Source organism: Rhyacophila brunnea, unplaced genomic scaffold (genome assembly GCF_057557595.1).
Source record: "Rhyacophila brunnea isolate RB1 unplaced genomic scaffold, BYU_Rbru_1.0 scaffold_13, whole genome shotgun sequence".
NCBI classification, from domain to species: domain Eukaryota; kingdom Metazoa; phylum Arthropoda; class Insecta; order Trichoptera; family Rhyacophilidae; genus Rhyacophila; species Rhyacophila brunnea.
Window position 1 is genome coordinate 32,397,857 of NW_028232785.1, and position 19,265 is coordinate 32,417,121.

The following is a 19,265-nucleotide window of genomic DNA, read 5'->3' on the forward strand; positions in this document are numbered from 1 at the left end:
AAAGTATGTGAAGAGAACTACACGTCCGCAAGAAGACATCACAGATTTTCTAAAGTATTATAAATACTTAGATATTGTGGCAACCAGCTCGGACAGCCCGATGGGATTTTTTAAAACATTTATATCTTCAAACTTTCTAATTAAGCGACAGCAGCATCTGCTTTATGGATATATCTGATATTTTCATTGGATCCTTCATTCGCCGCCTTTTAAAATGTGCCGCATCTATACAATGCATATCCTGCCAAAACCCACGGGATGTCACCGTAAATATATTATATCTGCATACAAACAACTGACATATACAATTAAAATGAAACTATACGCCACAGTGTATAGGTATAAGGATACTTAATGAATGTCCACACCTGCAAACGACGATTCCACATAATACAAATTTGGCGTACATTGAAACAATCCACACCTGTCGACAAAAATAATTCTTATCTACACATATTATAGACACACGTGTAAACTTTGACGTCACCAAGGCCGTTGCATCGAATGTCTTCGAGAAAAGGTGCTGAGTAGAATATGTGGCCCTATGCCAGGAGGAAACCGGGTGCCCTACACCAGGGAACACAGAATTAATGGGGACTGAAATACCTAACGGGTGTGGAGTAAGAGGCAACCGGTCGAAGTGTGGAAGACTATGGAATAAAATAAACACATGTCAAGAATACACTTTTATTTTGTTCTGACAACTGCTCTCGGTTTAGGCACTGACGTTCATTCGATATTGGTGTATTGTAAAGTTGCAACACACACTATTGCACGTCTATAATGTGAGGTTCATTTTCGTAGAAGATTCTCGCGTGGTGCAGTGCGTAAGGCGCTCGCCTTCCATCCGGGAGCTACGGGTTCGACCCAGTAATGTTAAAAATATATTAACATAATCTAATAGATAGGTAAACTCCTCAAGCTTGGGAGTTTTGCCACTGTTATTGGGCTTCACGGCATTTTGTGGTGTTTAACAAAGAAACAAAAAGAAAAAAAAACCCTGCAGCAAAAGGTAGTGTATTGGGGTATTATAGCATACCGGAAGTCTATTTATTACTCTGTTCTGTACTCAAAACCCTTTAATAAGTATATTGGGTACAAGTTGTTATGGGGAAACCAGCGGCAAACACATTTTGAAAATAGCCGATATACTGGATTATTTGTTAGGTTGTGTTAGTTTAGGTCAGGTTAAGTTATGTTAGGTTATCATTTTTTAATTCAAAAATTAGGTATGCCAATATCGGCTATGACAATTAGAGCGCTTCCCGCCTGGCTTCCCCACAACCGACTTGTACCGAAGGTTGTAATTACCAAAACGCCAATCTTGGTAGATATATAAATATATAATGTATTTTACTGCGAACCGACAACATATTCAAATACACTGACAGACAAGCTGTGTACGTGGTTACTGTTTTTTTAAGCAACGCGTATGGGGTGGTTAGTACTTGTCCACACTTCATTTAATATGATAATATGACCGAATGATTCTACATGTTGTGTTTCAAACAATTGGTTTTGCACCTTCATTGGTATGCGTCAAGCAATGTACAATAATTAGATAGTATTCTTAATATTAAACTTAAACATATGATATTACCTCCAAAATGGCGGCGTACGAATGCTCGATACGGAATTGTTGAATAAAATAATATGATTGTGACGTTTGTCCTTCCGGGCTGTGCGAGCGTTTCATCGGTATATAGATAGAACTGAACGAGGTTCCGGGATCGGTGTCAAAGTCTTCTGGTTCACTTTTAATTTCCATCTTTAATAATGTTACGTAAATTAAATGAACAATAATTGGCATCAGTGACAGCTGACAGCTCACCTGGCTCACGAAAACGTTAACGTTACGTTACTAAAATAGTGTCAGTGTTGCCATATTTTGTCACCAAAGTATGTGCTAACTGCTTATGTTAGACAATATATTAGTTTATGGTCTATGCATTGCCTACGATGACGAGTGACGACTCTTGAGTTCGAACAAATCAAATCGGACGGTAAGATTTGTTGGATTAGGGACCATTTGGCAGAATGTCCACTGCAACGCTTTTCTGGCGACTAATTAGTGTCGCAAGTACTTAAAATTAATTCAATAACTTATTTGTCTTTAAAACAGCAACACATTTATTGAAACGGCAACTTTTTATGAAATTCTAACCTCCTATCGTCGTCTAATAGCACAAATTTAACTATCGTAGGTATTCATTTATTTTAAATGTACAAAATATAAATAATGCTTCATGGTTATACAATGGGAGGGGCGGAAAAGGTAGGACCAGTCGTGAATGTTTCAATGGTTTTTGCCATTGGTGATTGCCCATAGTGTTTGAAGATATCAAAACACCAACCCGTGGTGGGAATAAGCGAATCAAATGGAATAGTTCAAAATATATATCCAATAAAACACAATTTATTGTATAATCGTTTCATCGGACGATATACTTTACAGTATATCGACCACAGATAATAAATAATTATTAAATGCGGTGTTTTAGTATATGTATTGCAGCAACACTTGCCTTGCAGTACCTTGCATGGACTCTGTTTGTCACGTTGTGCCGGCGTATTTACCAATAAAATGGATGTAAAGCAAGAATGTGATAGAGAAACATCTGATTCAGAAGGCAAGCCGTTGTTTGATACGCAGACCAGCCACCCAAACAGCCCGGAAGTTTGCACTCGTGTAAAGGAAGAGAATGGCGACGTTTCAAGTTGCAATTTCGAGGTTAGTTTTTTAAAACTGAGTTTTTTAGATTTGAAATTACAACGATTAGTGGGGAATATTAATATGTTGCTTTTTTTACAAACTTCGTAGTGACATACGATGACATAAAATATGTTGTTTCAAAAAATGAATCGATTATAAGATTTGACAGTTACGATACATTCGTGACATGTTAGATAAGGTAATGGCTCAAATAGACTCTATAACGATCGGTCATGCCGAAAAACCCGTTTCTTATGTTGGCGTCCTGTGTTACAGGGTGTCGCAGAGTGTAAATACGATGTCATAGCTGTCATACAATATGTATATATAATAATATTATATATACATATTATTATGTCGGAATGGCATAGATATGATCATAGACACTAAATCGCTCTTAGCATATATGTGCCTGATCGTCATATTGTAGTCAATTTGAACCTTTACCTACTAATTCAAGGGATTATAATTACTATATATTGTTATTCTATGAAGTTTTTGCATTTTGAGGTTAGTTTTTTGCAAATGTTCACTACGTCGTCTTTCACAATCAATAATTTGGAATAATAACGATAAGTATAAGATTATATTATAGGTGTATTGCGTTTTTGACAAAATATGTAGGATCATTACGATAATATTAAACTTTGTTTCAAGAAATACAGGTAATGGTGCCTTTTATAACTTTCTTTTTAGACTAAACATAACCTGACCTTACCTAATCTAACCTAACCCAACCTTAGTGTGTGATAATGCTGCATCCAGCGTAAACGAAGCCGTAATATTCTTATATCAATAAAATATTTAAAGTTATGCCATTCATGCATTCAATATTATTTTTGATATTTTGTTAATAGAATAATTTTGGTTAGACAGGGTTTAATAGATTTTAGAAAACTCACCAGCAACATCTGCAGTTTGTATTAGTTTATTTAAAATAAATAACTAGGTATTTGCTTAGTGTGCACTATTTATGTCGGATCTGAACAGCCTACTTCCACCTAGATTATAACATTTTAATTAGTCATAATAATAATATGTACATATTGACAACATGTTATATAAGTGAACGTTGTTTTTTTCAGTTGGCTGCGACGGGTGTCACTGAGACTGACATAAAGCATGAGTTCACTGAAGACGAAATGCCACCATTTTCTGATGAAGATCCTCAACCCGGATGTTCGCATTCAGATTACACACCAGGACATGGGGTACATTCAAGTTTATATATTGTAACATTTGCTTCTCTATTCGCCGATTTCTATCGAAGGTTGACGTTTAACATTTCAATAAATCCCCATAATATTCCAGCCAGTCGTATCAGCTATCAGTAGCGAGGGGTGGAGATAGGCTGTTAAGATCTGCCATAAATAGTTTACATTGAACTTTGCTAGTCATACGTTTTTGTTTTTATTGAACTAAACTTTTAAAAACTAACAATCACTATCTACACATTGTAGTCTTAGATCAAATAAAACAAAAACCTTTGACTGAAAAACTTTAATATGCACCAATTAAGTCGACTTTTAACAGCCTACTTCCACCCTCCGCCGCTGATATAATGTATATAGTTGGCTTCTTATATATATGATTTTATTTGTAATTTACACAAGAAACTATTGTGTCAATGTAAATAGATTGAACATGAAGTGACGTCCCGTGGCACAGTACCGCCTGTGATAAACAAACTAAACACGACCCGCTATTTTTCGAGATATTGCCGCCGATAATTAGTGTTAATTTTTTGCACTTGTTTTAAAATAAATCACAAATAATGTTATTATGCATCTAAAAATATACTTCCCATTGATTAAGTAAACGTTCGGCTATCGACGGTAGTTTATCAAAAATTTATGTATTGAGTATTACAATTGTTACAATAGGTTAGTCGCCTAAACTGTCTATTTCGCTCTAAAAGTTAACACAGCGAAGAGAGGGGCTGTTAAAACACAGCACTTTTTGACAGTTTAGACGGTTAACTTATGGTAACAATTAACCGCATCAATATATTAATATAATAAACCACCTTCGATAGCAGCCGATAGCCGTCTTGTGTATAGAATAGACCCACCGGAAGCACAAAATTTCATCTGTTTTGTGATAACACTAAAATAGGTACTTACTCATATTTTCTTGAATTAATCTATGATTTGCAAGCTTTCCTAATCTAAGTCCGTGAAAGAATGTTGAACCTACGTAATAAGTCACTTTTGCTAAACTGACCCTAATACCCCGTTTACACGTGCATGGGTTAACTGCTGACAGTACGTATTATCGCGGGCGTAACAAGAACAGTTACTTATACGTAAACACGTATTATCGTGCAAGATTGCATGCATGTATCATACAAGTTCAGAAGGTTCTGAATTTTCACGCAAAAATTGGAGGTGCGCATGTGAAATGAAACAATAGTGGCGAACCTGCAGAAATAAACACGAACTACACCACATAGAATATTTTTACGTCTACCTATTATCCACAAACTTGTCCAAACCTCTCTGAATCTGACAAAGAACACCAAAACGATGATTTCATCGCTTCTCGCAAACGCTTGAAGAATTAGATTGGAGAGACAGTCAGCCGTTGTATATTAATTATAATAACCGATTTATTGCTTCTCGAGAGTGTCGCTCTTCGGATAACTGCCGTCCCTATACAACGCTAATTATGCGTGCTCTCACGATTTCAGAAGTATGATATATTAATACATTGTTTGTACTTTAGAACGAGGTCGCTTGATAAATTTTGAATATAAATTCAATTCAATCATTTTGAATATTTTTTGTGACATTGGTTTCGCCTTTCGGCATCTTCCGACACTATGCACACTCTCCAATGACACACTGACACAGAAATTACTAGTTATTACACGTAACTTACAATGTTTTTATTGAACAGGGTGCAAAACTGGCTCATAGTATGTACGTTATTCTGGTGTCTTAAATTATTATATAGAAATAAACACACTTAAGTGAAACTATCTTATTCACATCAATCTAAAATTTTGCATTCGAAACCATAATAGATTTAAACATATCACCAAGAGTAGTACCATAATTGTGTCAGTCTGTTTTGTGCATTTGATTTTCGATGTTACATGTAGGTGCATTTTTTAAAAACTATTTATGGATCGTTCCGTAACATTGTTTGTATTTAATATCTATGTCGGTACTATTACCACTTCTTTATGTCATTTTCATTCTAACTACACTTATAATGTCTGAAGATGCTGAAAGGCATAAGCTTTGAAAAAAATTAATCAAATGGAACAGTTTAAAATCTACTAGCTGAGCCAGCTGGCTCTCGCCAGTCTGTCTCGCTAGGCCTTGCAGACAGCTTTTCGTTATAATGACATGGTGTTGGATTTTAATATAATTGTAAAGTATGTATAGACGGCGCCATAGTTTTCTCTTCGGGATGGATTTTCATTCACGTTAGACAGTTTGACATTTTGCTGATTTGTCAGTTTTACGATTTGCATGTCGTCACTGCCATACAAATTTGGAGTCGTATGCGTAGTCTATTCTGGAATCTGGCCTTCACAATATCGTTTGACACCACTTCAGGCTGCTAGGCCTAGCAGAATCGCCGATTGCTACCAATGACATTTTAATTTTAATACAATATATGTGTAGGTATGTGCATTTAAATATGATAAATAATTATAAATCTCATTCGTTCGAATATACAGCAATAATATGTGATTATCTTAAAAAGCGATCCATTATATCAAAATATTAATCTCTTTCGGGTCCCATTTACATATTAAAAAAAGGTTAGCAGCATAAAAAACAAATTTAAAAATTGTTTTATTTCATTGTATATAAAAAATAAATGCCTGCAGCCATAGAATAATATTTACAAAATCAAATTTTGAATTCAAAATTAACCTTAACCAATATAGTTTTCCAGTGCGGGACATTCATATTGAGACAAATGTTAATAAATAATAAAACAATACATATTATATCTGAGAGGAATAGACCAATTCTGAAAAAAACAGGAATTTATAAAACCTAAAAATGTGGAATCTGCTTAAAGAGGCCTTCATCCAGCAGTGGATTGATACAGGTTTATGACGATAATGACGATATAAATTGGTAGATATATAAAATCACAAATTTTAAAAATTTATATGAATAAGAAGAGTAGAGTTAGGTTGGGATAACCTTCATCCAGCAGTGGATTGATCTTGATTGATGATGATAATGACGATATTACGAATGGGTTAATATAATATCAGCAATTTTGATAAATATAGCAATTCATATGACCGACAGAAATACAAACAAATTAGAAAGGCCTTCATCCATCAGTGGATTGATTCAGACCCATGATGCTAATGGCATTATAAATAGATATAATATAATATCACCAATTTTGATAAATATAGCAATTCAAATGACATAAAGGAGTAGAATCAGGCTAAGGAGGCCTTTATCCAGCAATGGATTGGTTCAGGTCGATGATGATAAGGACGATAGAAATAAGTATAATATCACAAATTCGTTAAACCTATAGTAGTAAAATCAGGTTGCGGAACCCTTCATCCAGCAGTGGATTGATTGTGGTTGATGATGACGACGATATGAATATGTAGATACATATAATATCACCAATTTTGATAAATACAGCAATAAATATGACAAAAAGGAGTATAATCAGGCTAAGGGAGGCCTTTATCCAGCAGTCGATTGGTTCAGGTCGATGATGATAAGGATGATAGAAATAGATATAATATCACAAATTCGTTAAACTGAATTCGAGAATCACGTTGCGGAACCCTTCATCCAGCAGTGGATTGATGATGATGATGATGAAATTCAAGACTATCAAGAATACAATCAACGTAGAGAGGCCGTCATCCAGCAGTGGATTTATTAAGGCTCGTGATAATAATGGCATTATAAATATAGATAGTATAATATCGCTGATTTTGATAAATATAATAATTCATGTGTAAGTATGGAGTAGAATAAGGCTGAGGAGACCTTCATCCAGCAGTGGATAGGTCCAGATTGATGATGATATAAATGGTAAAAATAGGTAGATATTATACAATATCACAAATTTTGTTAACTATAAAAATTCGTATTAATTTATTTCATTGTTTGCAATGGCAACTTAATATGACTATATTGTAATCTATCGAAATTAGTAGCCTAATTATTCAATAAAAAAGAGTTCGTGAACAGCCACAAAGAAGTATTTAAAAAAATGAAATTTGTTATTAATTAATAGAAAACTCATCTTACAATAAAAATGTCTTGATTGAAATTGATTATTTAACATGCTAATAGAAATGTCACATTTTTCGATTGTTTCTGCAAATTCTAAATTTGAATTCTGATACGTCAAATGAACTTGTTATAGGCGAAAACAATTGAAAATCAATCATATATTTCAGTTTGACAGGTAAGTGGCAGTGAAGTAGTTTTAGATTATATTTTCGTAGTAATTAGTGAGGAAAGATGTATTTTTTTTCTAGTTAAAACGAAGAGTACGCCAATGTGCATCTTACAGATTTGAATAGATTTGTGGAATATTAATTCTCATTTATGAAATTTCGATTAAACTGAAAGTATTAAGCGACATTATAATCAAATTGCGGTAGATTGACAGCAAGATGCGAAAATGTATGGTGACGGATGTAAAACGCGATTTAAAAACAATATTATCTGTGATTGTGTGGAGTTTTATCAGATTTGTGCCCGATTCAAATTGAAGTAAATTCTGGACTCTAAAAATTGAAGTGAATTCCTTTAATAATCAACAAAACGGTGTTTAAATAAAAAAGGTTGACGTATTTTCCAAAATCTCTTAGGATAATAATAATGAAAGATAATATTGACTTCGATTGTTTTTGTTTTTTCTAGGTTTCTACTAAAGGCTTTTTCACAAAGCATCACGATATAGACAGGTGTCAACAATCCTCGCTTGATCGAATCAAAGATAGAATGAAACAGGATTCAGAAGCGACGATAGATGAACAAAACATTAAAGGAGAAATCTCAGAACGAGAGACTCCGAAGAAACTTCGACTTATTCTGAGAAGAGTATTACATTTCTCACGTAATTTGATTTGCAGCTTTTGTAACGCAGTTTTTGGATTCCGAAGTGCTCTAAAAAGTCACAAAGTAATTCACACGGGCTTTATTGCTGATCAAAATCAAGAAAATGTATTCTCGCAACTAAATCATCTCAAAGCACATAAAATGAGTCACACAGGTGAAAAACCTCATAAATGCAAGGTATGTTCATATCAATCCTCGACACTTAAAAATTTAAAAAACCATGAAATGACACACACAGGTGAAAAACCTCATAAATGCATGGTATGCCCATATAAATGCCTGCAACTGAGTGATCTTAAAAGACATGAAATGACACACACAGGCGAAAAACCTCATAAATGCAAGTTATGCTCATATAGATGCTCGCGACTTGGTTATCTTAAAAACCATGAAATGACACACACAGGTGAAAAACCTCATAAATGCAAGGTTTGCTCATATAGATGCTCGCGACTTGGTAATCTTAAAAACCATGAAATGACACACACAGGTGAAAAACCTCATAAATGCAAGTTATGCTCATATAGATGCTCGCGACTTAGTCATCTTAAAAACCATGAAATGACACACACAGGTGAAAAACCTCATAAATGCAAGGTATGCTCATATCAATCCTCGACACTTAAACATTTAAAAAACCATGAAATGACACACACAGGTGAAAAACCTTATAAATGCAAGGTATGCCCATATAGATGCCTGCAACTGAGTGATCTTAAAAGACATGAAATGACTCACACAGGTGAAAAACCTCATAAATGCAAGTTATGCTCATATAGATGCTCGCGACTTGGTTATCTTAAAAACCACGAAATGACACACACAGGTGAAAAACCTCATAAATGCAAGGTTTGCTCATATATATGCTCGCGACTTGGTAATCTTAAAAACCATGAAATGACACACAGGTGAAAAACGTCATAAATGCAATATATGCTCATATAGAATCTCGCGACTTAGTAGGCTTAAAAAACATGAAATAACACACAGGTGAAAAACCTCATAAATGCAAATATAGTTGCTCACAACTGAGTGATCTTTAAAGACATAAAATGACACACACAGGTGTAAAACCTCATAAATGCAAAGTTTGCTCATATAGATGCTCGAAACTGGATAATTTTAAAAACCATGAAATGACACAGGTGAAAAACGTCATAAATGCAAGGTGCACCCATATTGGTAGTCGTTACTAAGTAATCTTAAAATCCATGCAATGACACACACAAATTATTTTTGCAACCCTCCGAAAATATTTGATGCCAATGTATTAATACGAACCTATGTAAAGTTTTTAATAATTAGTGTCAAGCATTAAACATATATATTTATAAGCTTTTTTTTGAAGTTTTATTATCCAATTACCTTATATATCATGTTAGTTTATCTTACCATATAATTACAACATATTGGAACATAAGATGGCAAAACATGATAACTTGGAAAATCTTTTTTATACCAAACGTGGAGAATCAAAACTTTGAAATACTTATTCTATATTATCTAAAACTCATTTCGAATAGATCATTACATTATATTATTTTCAAAAGACAAATTCACCAGAAAGTTTCAAACAATCTCAAAATTTAAAAAAGCTCCTGCACAATTAACAAAAGTGCACATATCAGGTTTTGCCATCAGAACACTAAATTTATAAATGAAGTTATTATTTATTACAATTATTTTCTTCGGTAATTATGCTAAACATGGCGTAGGTATTATACTTATAAATTACAGTATTTTCTTAATGCTAATTTCCTCAAGGCATACATCTCAACCACGCAGCACGATCGGTCCATCCCTTACATACTTTATTAGTTACTACGTTCATATTAAGTAATGAATTGCTTTTTTAAAACTAATATGACTAAACATTTTATTTCTTATATTTACTTATATACCTATTTTATATAAAATAAACCCGTTACGTTTTGAGTTATTGATTTGCATTCATCATCTCGCGTATTCTTACATTTTTTTAGATCTTTGTTCATCGTAGTCCGGCGTGTTACTTTTACACACCGGGTGGTTACACAATGCTGGCTTTTTTCCATTCCTCTGGGACATCCTCTTTGCATATGCAGGCTGTGAACAATTGTGCAAGTACTTCATTTGCATCCTTTCCCGCTTTTTTGAGGATATCTATCGTTAAACCGTCTTCCCCGGGGGCTTTCCCACTTTTCATGTAATTTAAAGCATGGGTTACTTCCCGGGATGTGATTTCGGGAGTATGGTTTTCCGAATTTCCATTTCTCTGAAGATCTAAGTCTATAGTCGTATTGTCAGTATCATCACTGTAGAGATCGCTGTAGAACTCTGCAACTCGGCTTAACAAGTGTTCCCAATTTCTGACGATAGAACCATCTTTTGCTTTTAGTGCTGTGATTTGACGTTTTCCTATCGACAAGCATTGCTTGTTTTTGTTTAAACTTCTGCCTGCTTTCACAATTACTTGTATGATGTTTACATTGAATTAACGAAGGTCTTCTCTTATCTTCCTTCGGAGGGTTTTGCAAAGTGATGAAAACTCCATATCGTTTTGTGCCTGTCTATCGCTCTTGGTTTTCCTTCTCTGCTCCATAAGATTCAATGTTGCCTTCACAAGCTTGGTGGAAGGTGTAACTTCCGAGATTTTTATGCCTGTTTTTTCTGCACATTGTAGAATGATATTCGTTATATCCTCCGCGTTGGATAGGAAAACGGTTTCGTTCTCATCTAAGAAAGCCGATAGTGCATTTTTGAGTTCATCTTGGTTTTCAGTAATGTTCTGCAGGTATACGCGAGCATTTGACTTCTTCTGCAGTTTGGATCTTTCTGATTTGACGTTCAATCTTATGTTACATCTCACCATCCGGTGATCACTGCCGGTGTTATACCGATTGATCACCTTACAGTTTAAAAATGTATATTTTCTGTCAGTGAGGATGTAATCGATTTCGCTGGTTCTTTCTGACGGGCTTCTCCACGTCCATTTACGTGTAGGTTTATGTTGAAAAAAAGAATTCATGATGTGAAGATTGTTGGTTTCAGCAAACTCTACAAGCATGTCCCCTCTACCATCCCTTGAGCCATGTCGGAAATGTCCGACCGCTACGTCATCTCTTTGGTATGATCCAATACGTGCATTGAAATCTCCCATTATGATGTTGAATTGGCATTTACTTTTATTTTTCAAGGATGAAAACTTTTCCACTTTTTCATCAGGATTGCTCTGTGTCGGAGCATATATTTGCCAAATCTGAATCCGGTACCTAGCATTGATTTTGAGTATCACGCTTGCGACCCTGTCAGAAATGCAGTTGAACTCGACTATGCGGTCCCTCCAGGCTTTGTTGACAACAAATCCAACACCGCTCGTGCGTTCTTCATCGGTTCCTTTGGAATACAGCTCATGTCCGCTTTGTAAAGTGATAATACCCTCACCTTTACGCCTTACTTCGCTGAGTCCGATAACATCACAGTAGATATTCCTGAGCTCTTCTTGAAACTCTACAAGTTTGGCATCGCTGGACAATGTTCTTGCGTTATATGTAGCAATGGTCATCTGTTGGCAGCCTTTTCCGGGTCTCCGGAGATTGTTAGCACCCTCTGCCTTCCTTCGCTGATCGCTGCCGTGATCAGTATCAGGTTGGCCTCCGGAGAATGAGGGCCGGGTTTTAGAAGTTTTTGTTTTCATATGAAGGTTTTGGACATAACACACCACGCTGTCCAGACGGGTTGGTGTGTGGTTTTTCTGTCTGGGTGATCCTTACTGTAGCCAGAGGTATCTAGTTTTGAGGCGCCAGAGTTTCGCCTTGCACCCTTCTCTATTAGCTACAGATATGTTGCGTTATACAACAGATTATCTGCATTGCCCAGGGGACGCCACGCGGAGGCTAGAGATATGATTTGCTGACTTTCTTGGACAGTGGCGTCTCAACATTTTTTAGAGGTATACCTATTGGCATCAGTATACATCATTGATGCCATAGTCAGCCTTTGTCTAAATACTATGCATAAATGTCAAAAAGTGTGCGCAGTATTACAGCTCAGTTTGATAGTTAACCCTTTAATAAGTTCCATTAAAGCAAAAAAAAAATATTAGTGAAATCACAACAAACAGAGAGGTAAATAACATTTAATGCAAATCGCACCAAGTAGTCATGAAACTAGCAATATTTCTCCTGACCTAAAATTTGAAGTCTCCCATGTGCTTTGTTATAAATTATTAATATTATAAAAACAAATACCATCTTTAATGAGTGTAGATTTGTGCTGTGGTTAAAGATTCATCTCTAAAGTATGTTATTCTCGGTTCACTTATCCTTGCATGCAGCGTATATTTTTAGTGTGGATAATTGTTTGGACCCCTTATCCTAATCTGTTGCAGACGAGACAAATAAAAGTTAATGGAAATTTGTGTTCAAATAACTCTTTTTCGTTAAACGACCAATAATTTATAGACAAAAGCGAAGTGTGCCGCAAAAGTGGGCAAGCGACATGGCCATAAAATGCACGCCTTCAGCTGGCATTTCTTGCAATAAATTTGTGACGTCACAACTTTTCGGTCCGACCATAAATGTCGATTTTTGTTTGAAATTATGCGGCCTACCTCTAAACAAAGCTATAACAATTATGTAGTGAGTTTCATAGTACAGTCTGAGCAGCTCACAGCCGCTCAGAGTGAACTGTGGATGATTTCTTTCAGATAGACCAAACGGTATTGTAAGTAAAATGTAAGTTATTAAGAAGTCTAGAATTTAAGGTTAAACATAAACCATTTCATCTAAATAACTTTTGCGATATCATTAGCTAAATGCTGTAAACTAAAGCTAATTTATAACTATAATCTTCTTTGCATTATATCAAATCATTTTGCGTATATACGTTATACTTTGAATCCGCGCGAGAGAAAATAAAATCAATAACGTTATTGATCTATTGTGGGCGATGTTAAATCTTCAGTAGAATGATGACATTTTTATAGCATTCAATTGATCGAATGCGAAGACATTCTCGACCAATGGGAATCAGTATAAAATTAAACATAAATGTCATCATTTAACTGGACTATGATTCGCCAGAAATGTTGTCATTTTGCCGATAGCGTCCGGGATGTTGATTTAAAACTCTTAGTGGGGTAGTATAATCCGTAGAGGAAGGTCGTGTTGGTTCCTCTGCCGGAAAAAAATTGAAAATATTCGCTCGGGAAGAAAATACGAGATTTAACTGCGTAAATAGTGGCGCATTCGATGCATTTATTAGTTTTCCGTGAGAAAGCCCTTGCTATGAATTGAGTTCGAGAAGCATTTAAAGTATAACGAAATTGTAATTATTTCGATTACTCCGCGATTGATGTAAACAATTGCATCACTTTACGATGACATCATTCATCATCAGCCGCGTATGGCAACCGGTTTACATTACCCTTACTAGGATTTAGGTACTGAAATCAATAACCGTCAACCTAGAGGACGTTAACTCTCACTTCATGAATTTGTGTGACGTGTGTAATTAAATAAATAAATACGAATAGTTATATACAATAAAATTAAGTAACTAAAATAAGTTATAAGTATAAGTATAAATAAATATCATTTAATTAATAATAAATAATAATAAAAATAATATTTGTTAGTAAATAAAATGTAGTGCTAAGATATTTGATAAAAATTAATTATAATAAATTTATTTACGAAGAAATAATTTAATAAATAATTAAAACAATACTCGTGAAGTTTTCGCAAGTACAATTCGGCATATGAACCGAATGACACGCCATCAGCTGTTTTCTGACGTTTTGCGCACGTGGGTGTGAAACGATTAATATAACAATATTGTTGTGGTGTGTTCGAAAGTGTCGATAAGAACTTTTAGCTGACTACCCAATCTCCGACTTAAAAGACTGAGCTAGCTTAAGCAAAGGTTCTCAACCTCGTCTGAGGGCAGGGCCGGTTGAGGGTATGACGCCTTTGTGATAATACCAGGACCACGGTAACGTCACAAGCCAAAGGTTATTAATTTATGTGCACATTAATAATAGTGATAATAATTTTAATATTCATGTTCCAAATTCACGATATATTGAAACCTACAGTAAAGGTTTCTACTGGGAATTATTTTCTCCCATACGGAATAGTATATGTCGTTAATAATCTATTAAATCATGTAGAATTCTAAAATACTTAAAATGTAATAATAAAAGGCTTCTAATTATTCGGTAAGTATAAATATTCAAAAATAGGAAGTATCATAAAAGTATTTTATTAATCTTTGGGAATAATTTAAAATCAGCAGGAAGTAAAAAATGCTCAACGGTAAGTATTCAAATAATATATGAGAAAGTATTTAAATAAGCACAGGGAATTATTAAAATGTTTAATGTCAAGTATAAATATTTGTGTGTCAGAATAGATTAAAATTTGGGCAGAAATAATTTAATTGGCCGCTTTTTTAAATTTTCTAGGATAGTATTCTTCTCTGTCATTCCAACCAGGGTTATAACATAGACTAATATTCGAGTTAGTTGTATCATAGACTAATACCATAATCGTCTATGGTTATGCTGTACCTTGACAGATGACAGTTGACTTCCTCAACACTAGAAATCTAGAATAGTATTTTTTCTTTCTTTTATAATGAATGTATCTAAAAAAAATGGCTCCACAATTCAATGTGGATCTTCTGAGCAGGTTTCTTAAGAAATTCGTTCTAGCCATCAGCTGTAACTGTTGGTTCTATGCTTTGGGTACAACAGAATTAGTTTGTAATCAATTATTAATGTTTATTAGAAACTGTTTTCAGTGGGTATCTACACTGGGCTAATGACCATTGAAAATACATGCTTCATTATAGAATTATGTTGTATGCCTAGTGTGTATTATAATATGTTATTAACATAAAAAAAAATAAGAAGACAAGCAGGTGTACACCAGATGTGTCTATTATAGGTTTATTTTTGACATACAAATAAAGAATAAGGCAGACTTCAGTTGTTAAAAAAAAAAATACATGGCAACTTGAAGGGTCGCTCGGCTTGTCATGTCAACGGTGAACGGTGTGACCAGGTTATTGTAAATTTCATAAAAATATATCAATATTTTCCCCACAGCAAAAAATGCCTAGCCATTGTCGATCAATGAACATGTGTTGTGATTTGAGGAGTATGTATTTTTTTACGATCATTCTTGAATGCTAATATGTAATAATTCATCATCATCGCGGTTTCTTTATGCCGGCGCTCCATTGGCACGCAAGTCAGACGATTTACAGTCTTCGGACTTTTTTTTCGCGTGGAGCACCCCAGGTCTGCGGACTTTTTAATCCGCAGACCAGGCTCGTTGGATTTCAAACATGTTTGATATTTTACTCGCCGAGCCGCTGAAATTCGTACGTTCACCACGCTTTACCGTCACATTATTTATATCTATGCCGACGGACGACAGCGCCATCATTATTTTACTGTCATTCAAAGTGTTCGGACATCTCACATCGATAACAACAATGGTAGATCTACGAGTGCATTCGAAAAGTTTCTTGGAAGATTTTATTAGTTGTTTTAAAGACAACCCATCGTTGTGGAAGACGACCAGCCCACTATACAAGAATCGTGATGCCAAGTCCTTGGCGTATGCGGAACTTTTGGAGATTTTAATCAAGGTGGAGCCGCAGGCAAGGGTCGACGATGTTAAAAAGAAAATACAGACATTGAGGTCGGGTTACAGAAAGGAGAGAAATAAAGTAAGGACATCATATCGAAGCGGAGCCGGCACAGACGCAGTTTATCTACCCAAACTGTGGTACTATAAAAATTTGGAGTTCTTGAACGACCAAATGGAAGGTACGTAGGAATGCTTTAAAGCTATTTATTATACACGTGCAGATTATGAAATTGTCGTACCTAGCTCTGAAAGTGACATCGCATTAGATTAGCTACTATTAAGCAATTAAAACATACAGCTATGAATCATTTCTAGTCACAATAAAATTTCTTATTCTTTGCCGAGGTAGGTAATAAATAATAATAATATATAGGTACGAGGGAATGCTTTAAAGCTATTTATTATACACGTGCAGACTATGACATTGTCGTATCTCTGAAAGTGACATCGCATTAGATTAGCTACTATTAAGCAATTAAAACATACAGCTATGAATCATTTCTAGTCACAATAAAATTATTTATTCTTTGCTGAGGTAGGTAAGAAATAATAATATATAGGTACGATCATGGCGGTGGAAGCGCGGCTTATTGAGTCGTGGTCGGGTCCCAGGTTCAAATCCTGGGTCTGACAAGTACACATTGAATTTCAATTTGTGTATGAGTCAGAGTATGGACCTAATATGTTGAGCAAGTGGCTGACATCCATTTCTCGTAAAAACAAAATCTGTCAATACAAACCTCCACTCCGTGGAGGTTCATATTATGATCGGACATGGTCGAAAGAAGAAGAAAAGAAATGATCATAAAATCAAAAATCGCTCGAGTTAGGTTCCTTCAGAGACAATCAATAAATCGTCAATCATCAATCAAAATTAATGGTACAGTTTGGTTATGAGGAATACAGCGGAAAACACATTTTGAAAATACCCGATATACTGGATTACACCAATTATACCAATATCAATATTAACCGTATGAAGGAATGGGTACTTAGGGGAGAGATAATAAAAAACAAGTTTGAGTATTATGTTGTATTTTAACAATTTACATTTTGTTTTACAGAATCGAGCTCAATATCCAGCATGGTGGACGATTTGGAAAACATGTCTCCTGATGAGAGTTACTCCAACTCGTTAAACAACGAAGATTGTATTGAGGTAAAACATTTTAACTAAATTGTTACATTGGTTTAATTTATCTATTGCTTATCATACTTTCTTGCCATGTGACAGCCCCGGTAGTATTAAAATATTTTTCGAAATCTCCTCGCGCTTTCTTAGCATTGGCAGTCGAGTTCCGATTAGTCGTTGCTTCCAAAGGCGCTAAGGTGTCCTGTGACCTCAGTCCGAGCTCTATTAAACCTGTCTCAGGATTTTCCCTATCAAGGTCATGAGAAGGAGTATAAGTATGTGTTGATTTGCGACGAAGAAAGTTGTGCAGCACACAGCAAGTTAATACAACTGTATTGATATTTTCAATTTTCATGTTTATTGGAGCTTGAAAAATGCGGAATCTAGCAGCTAAAATGCCAAAAACATTTTCTATAATTCGCCTGGCTCTGCATGTCCGATAATTATATATTCTTTTACTGTGATTTAATTGCCTTTGTGAATACGGCTTTATGAAATCGTTACGTAATGCAAAGGCTTCATCGCCAATATAAACAAATGGCAGTGCATCAGAATTAGCAGTAGGTTTTTTTGGTGCAGGTATTTTTAATCTGCCTTCGTCTAAACGTTTGAAAAAATCAGATTTTCTCAGTACGCCTCCATCAGAAATACGTCCATTTGTTCCAACATCAACATAAATAAATTCATAATTAGCATTTGCAATCGCCATCAAAACAATGCTGTGGAAATGTTTGTAATTATAAAAGTGGGAGCCGGCGCCTGCAGGTGGCACGATTGCAATGTGTTTCCCATCAACTGCGCCCAGGCAATTTGGAAATTGCCATTTACTATTAAATTCTTCTGCAATCGTCTCCATTTCTTCGTGCGTATCAGGGAACTGCAACAAAAAATAATCAACATTTTATTTACAGATAGAATATTCGCCTTCAACATCCACGTTGTCGACCACTCCAAGGTCAAATCTCAATAGAGCACCAGAACCCCCATCGTTCAAACGAAAAAAATTGAATGATAGCGCCAACAAAGTGTTAGAATTAATCACCGACAAACTAAGCAAGACTGAAGATGAATTTGATGTTTTTGGCAAAATGATGGCCATGAAACTACGATCGATGTCACAGGGACAAAGATTGCTGGCCGAGAAGCTGATGCATGAAGTTGCCTTTATGGGACAAAGTGACAAAATAACGCCAGCAACTACTGTTCATACTCAACCAGTTTATCGTATATTAAGCAAAAATGTACAAAAGCCGGTATAATAAATTAATGTTTTTTGTATGAATAAATATCTTGTAAAAATATTTGTTTTTTTGTTTGTTTTTATGCCTATAAACCTTAGCTTAAGCGATACAACAAATGGTAAGTATTTGAGCTATGTTAGCAAACCTATATTATTATGTGGCCTCATTTAGAAATCAAATTCCATGCTTGCTTTTCGAAGAATATGACTAGTATTACAATACATTCAACAGGAATAATTAAGCAGCTTGCTTACAGCCTATATGGAGAGTCCTGGCTAGGTACAGCATTCTAATGGTCTATTGAATATTTAGCATGTCAACGATGGCCTTATTTGTGACTATATATATACCTATCTCAAATGCATCTTGTCTGCCATTCTTATGATGTTGCCGTCTATGATTTATATAGGTAAAACAATCCACTAAACGTTCACTTTATAAGACCAACCAATGTCTACTTGTTAA

General features: G+C 35.0%; 1 protein-coding gene across 1 annotated transcript; it reads left to right on the forward strand.

The window, feature by feature from the left end:
• Positions 1–2,547: 2,547 nt before the first annotated feature.
• On the forward strand, positions 2,548–15,384 carry LOC147077307 (uncharacterized). The gene is made up of 4 exons (XM_085941047.1): positions 2,548–2,731; positions 3,799–3,924; positions 8,590–9,468; positions 15,346–15,384. Exons 1-4 carry the CDS (start codon positions 2,585–2,587, stop codon positions 15,382–15,384), a joined length of 1,191 nt encoding a protein of 396 aa, XP_085797173.1. The 5' UTR covers positions 2,548–2,584.
• Positions 15,385–19,265: the final 3,881 nt, after the last annotated feature.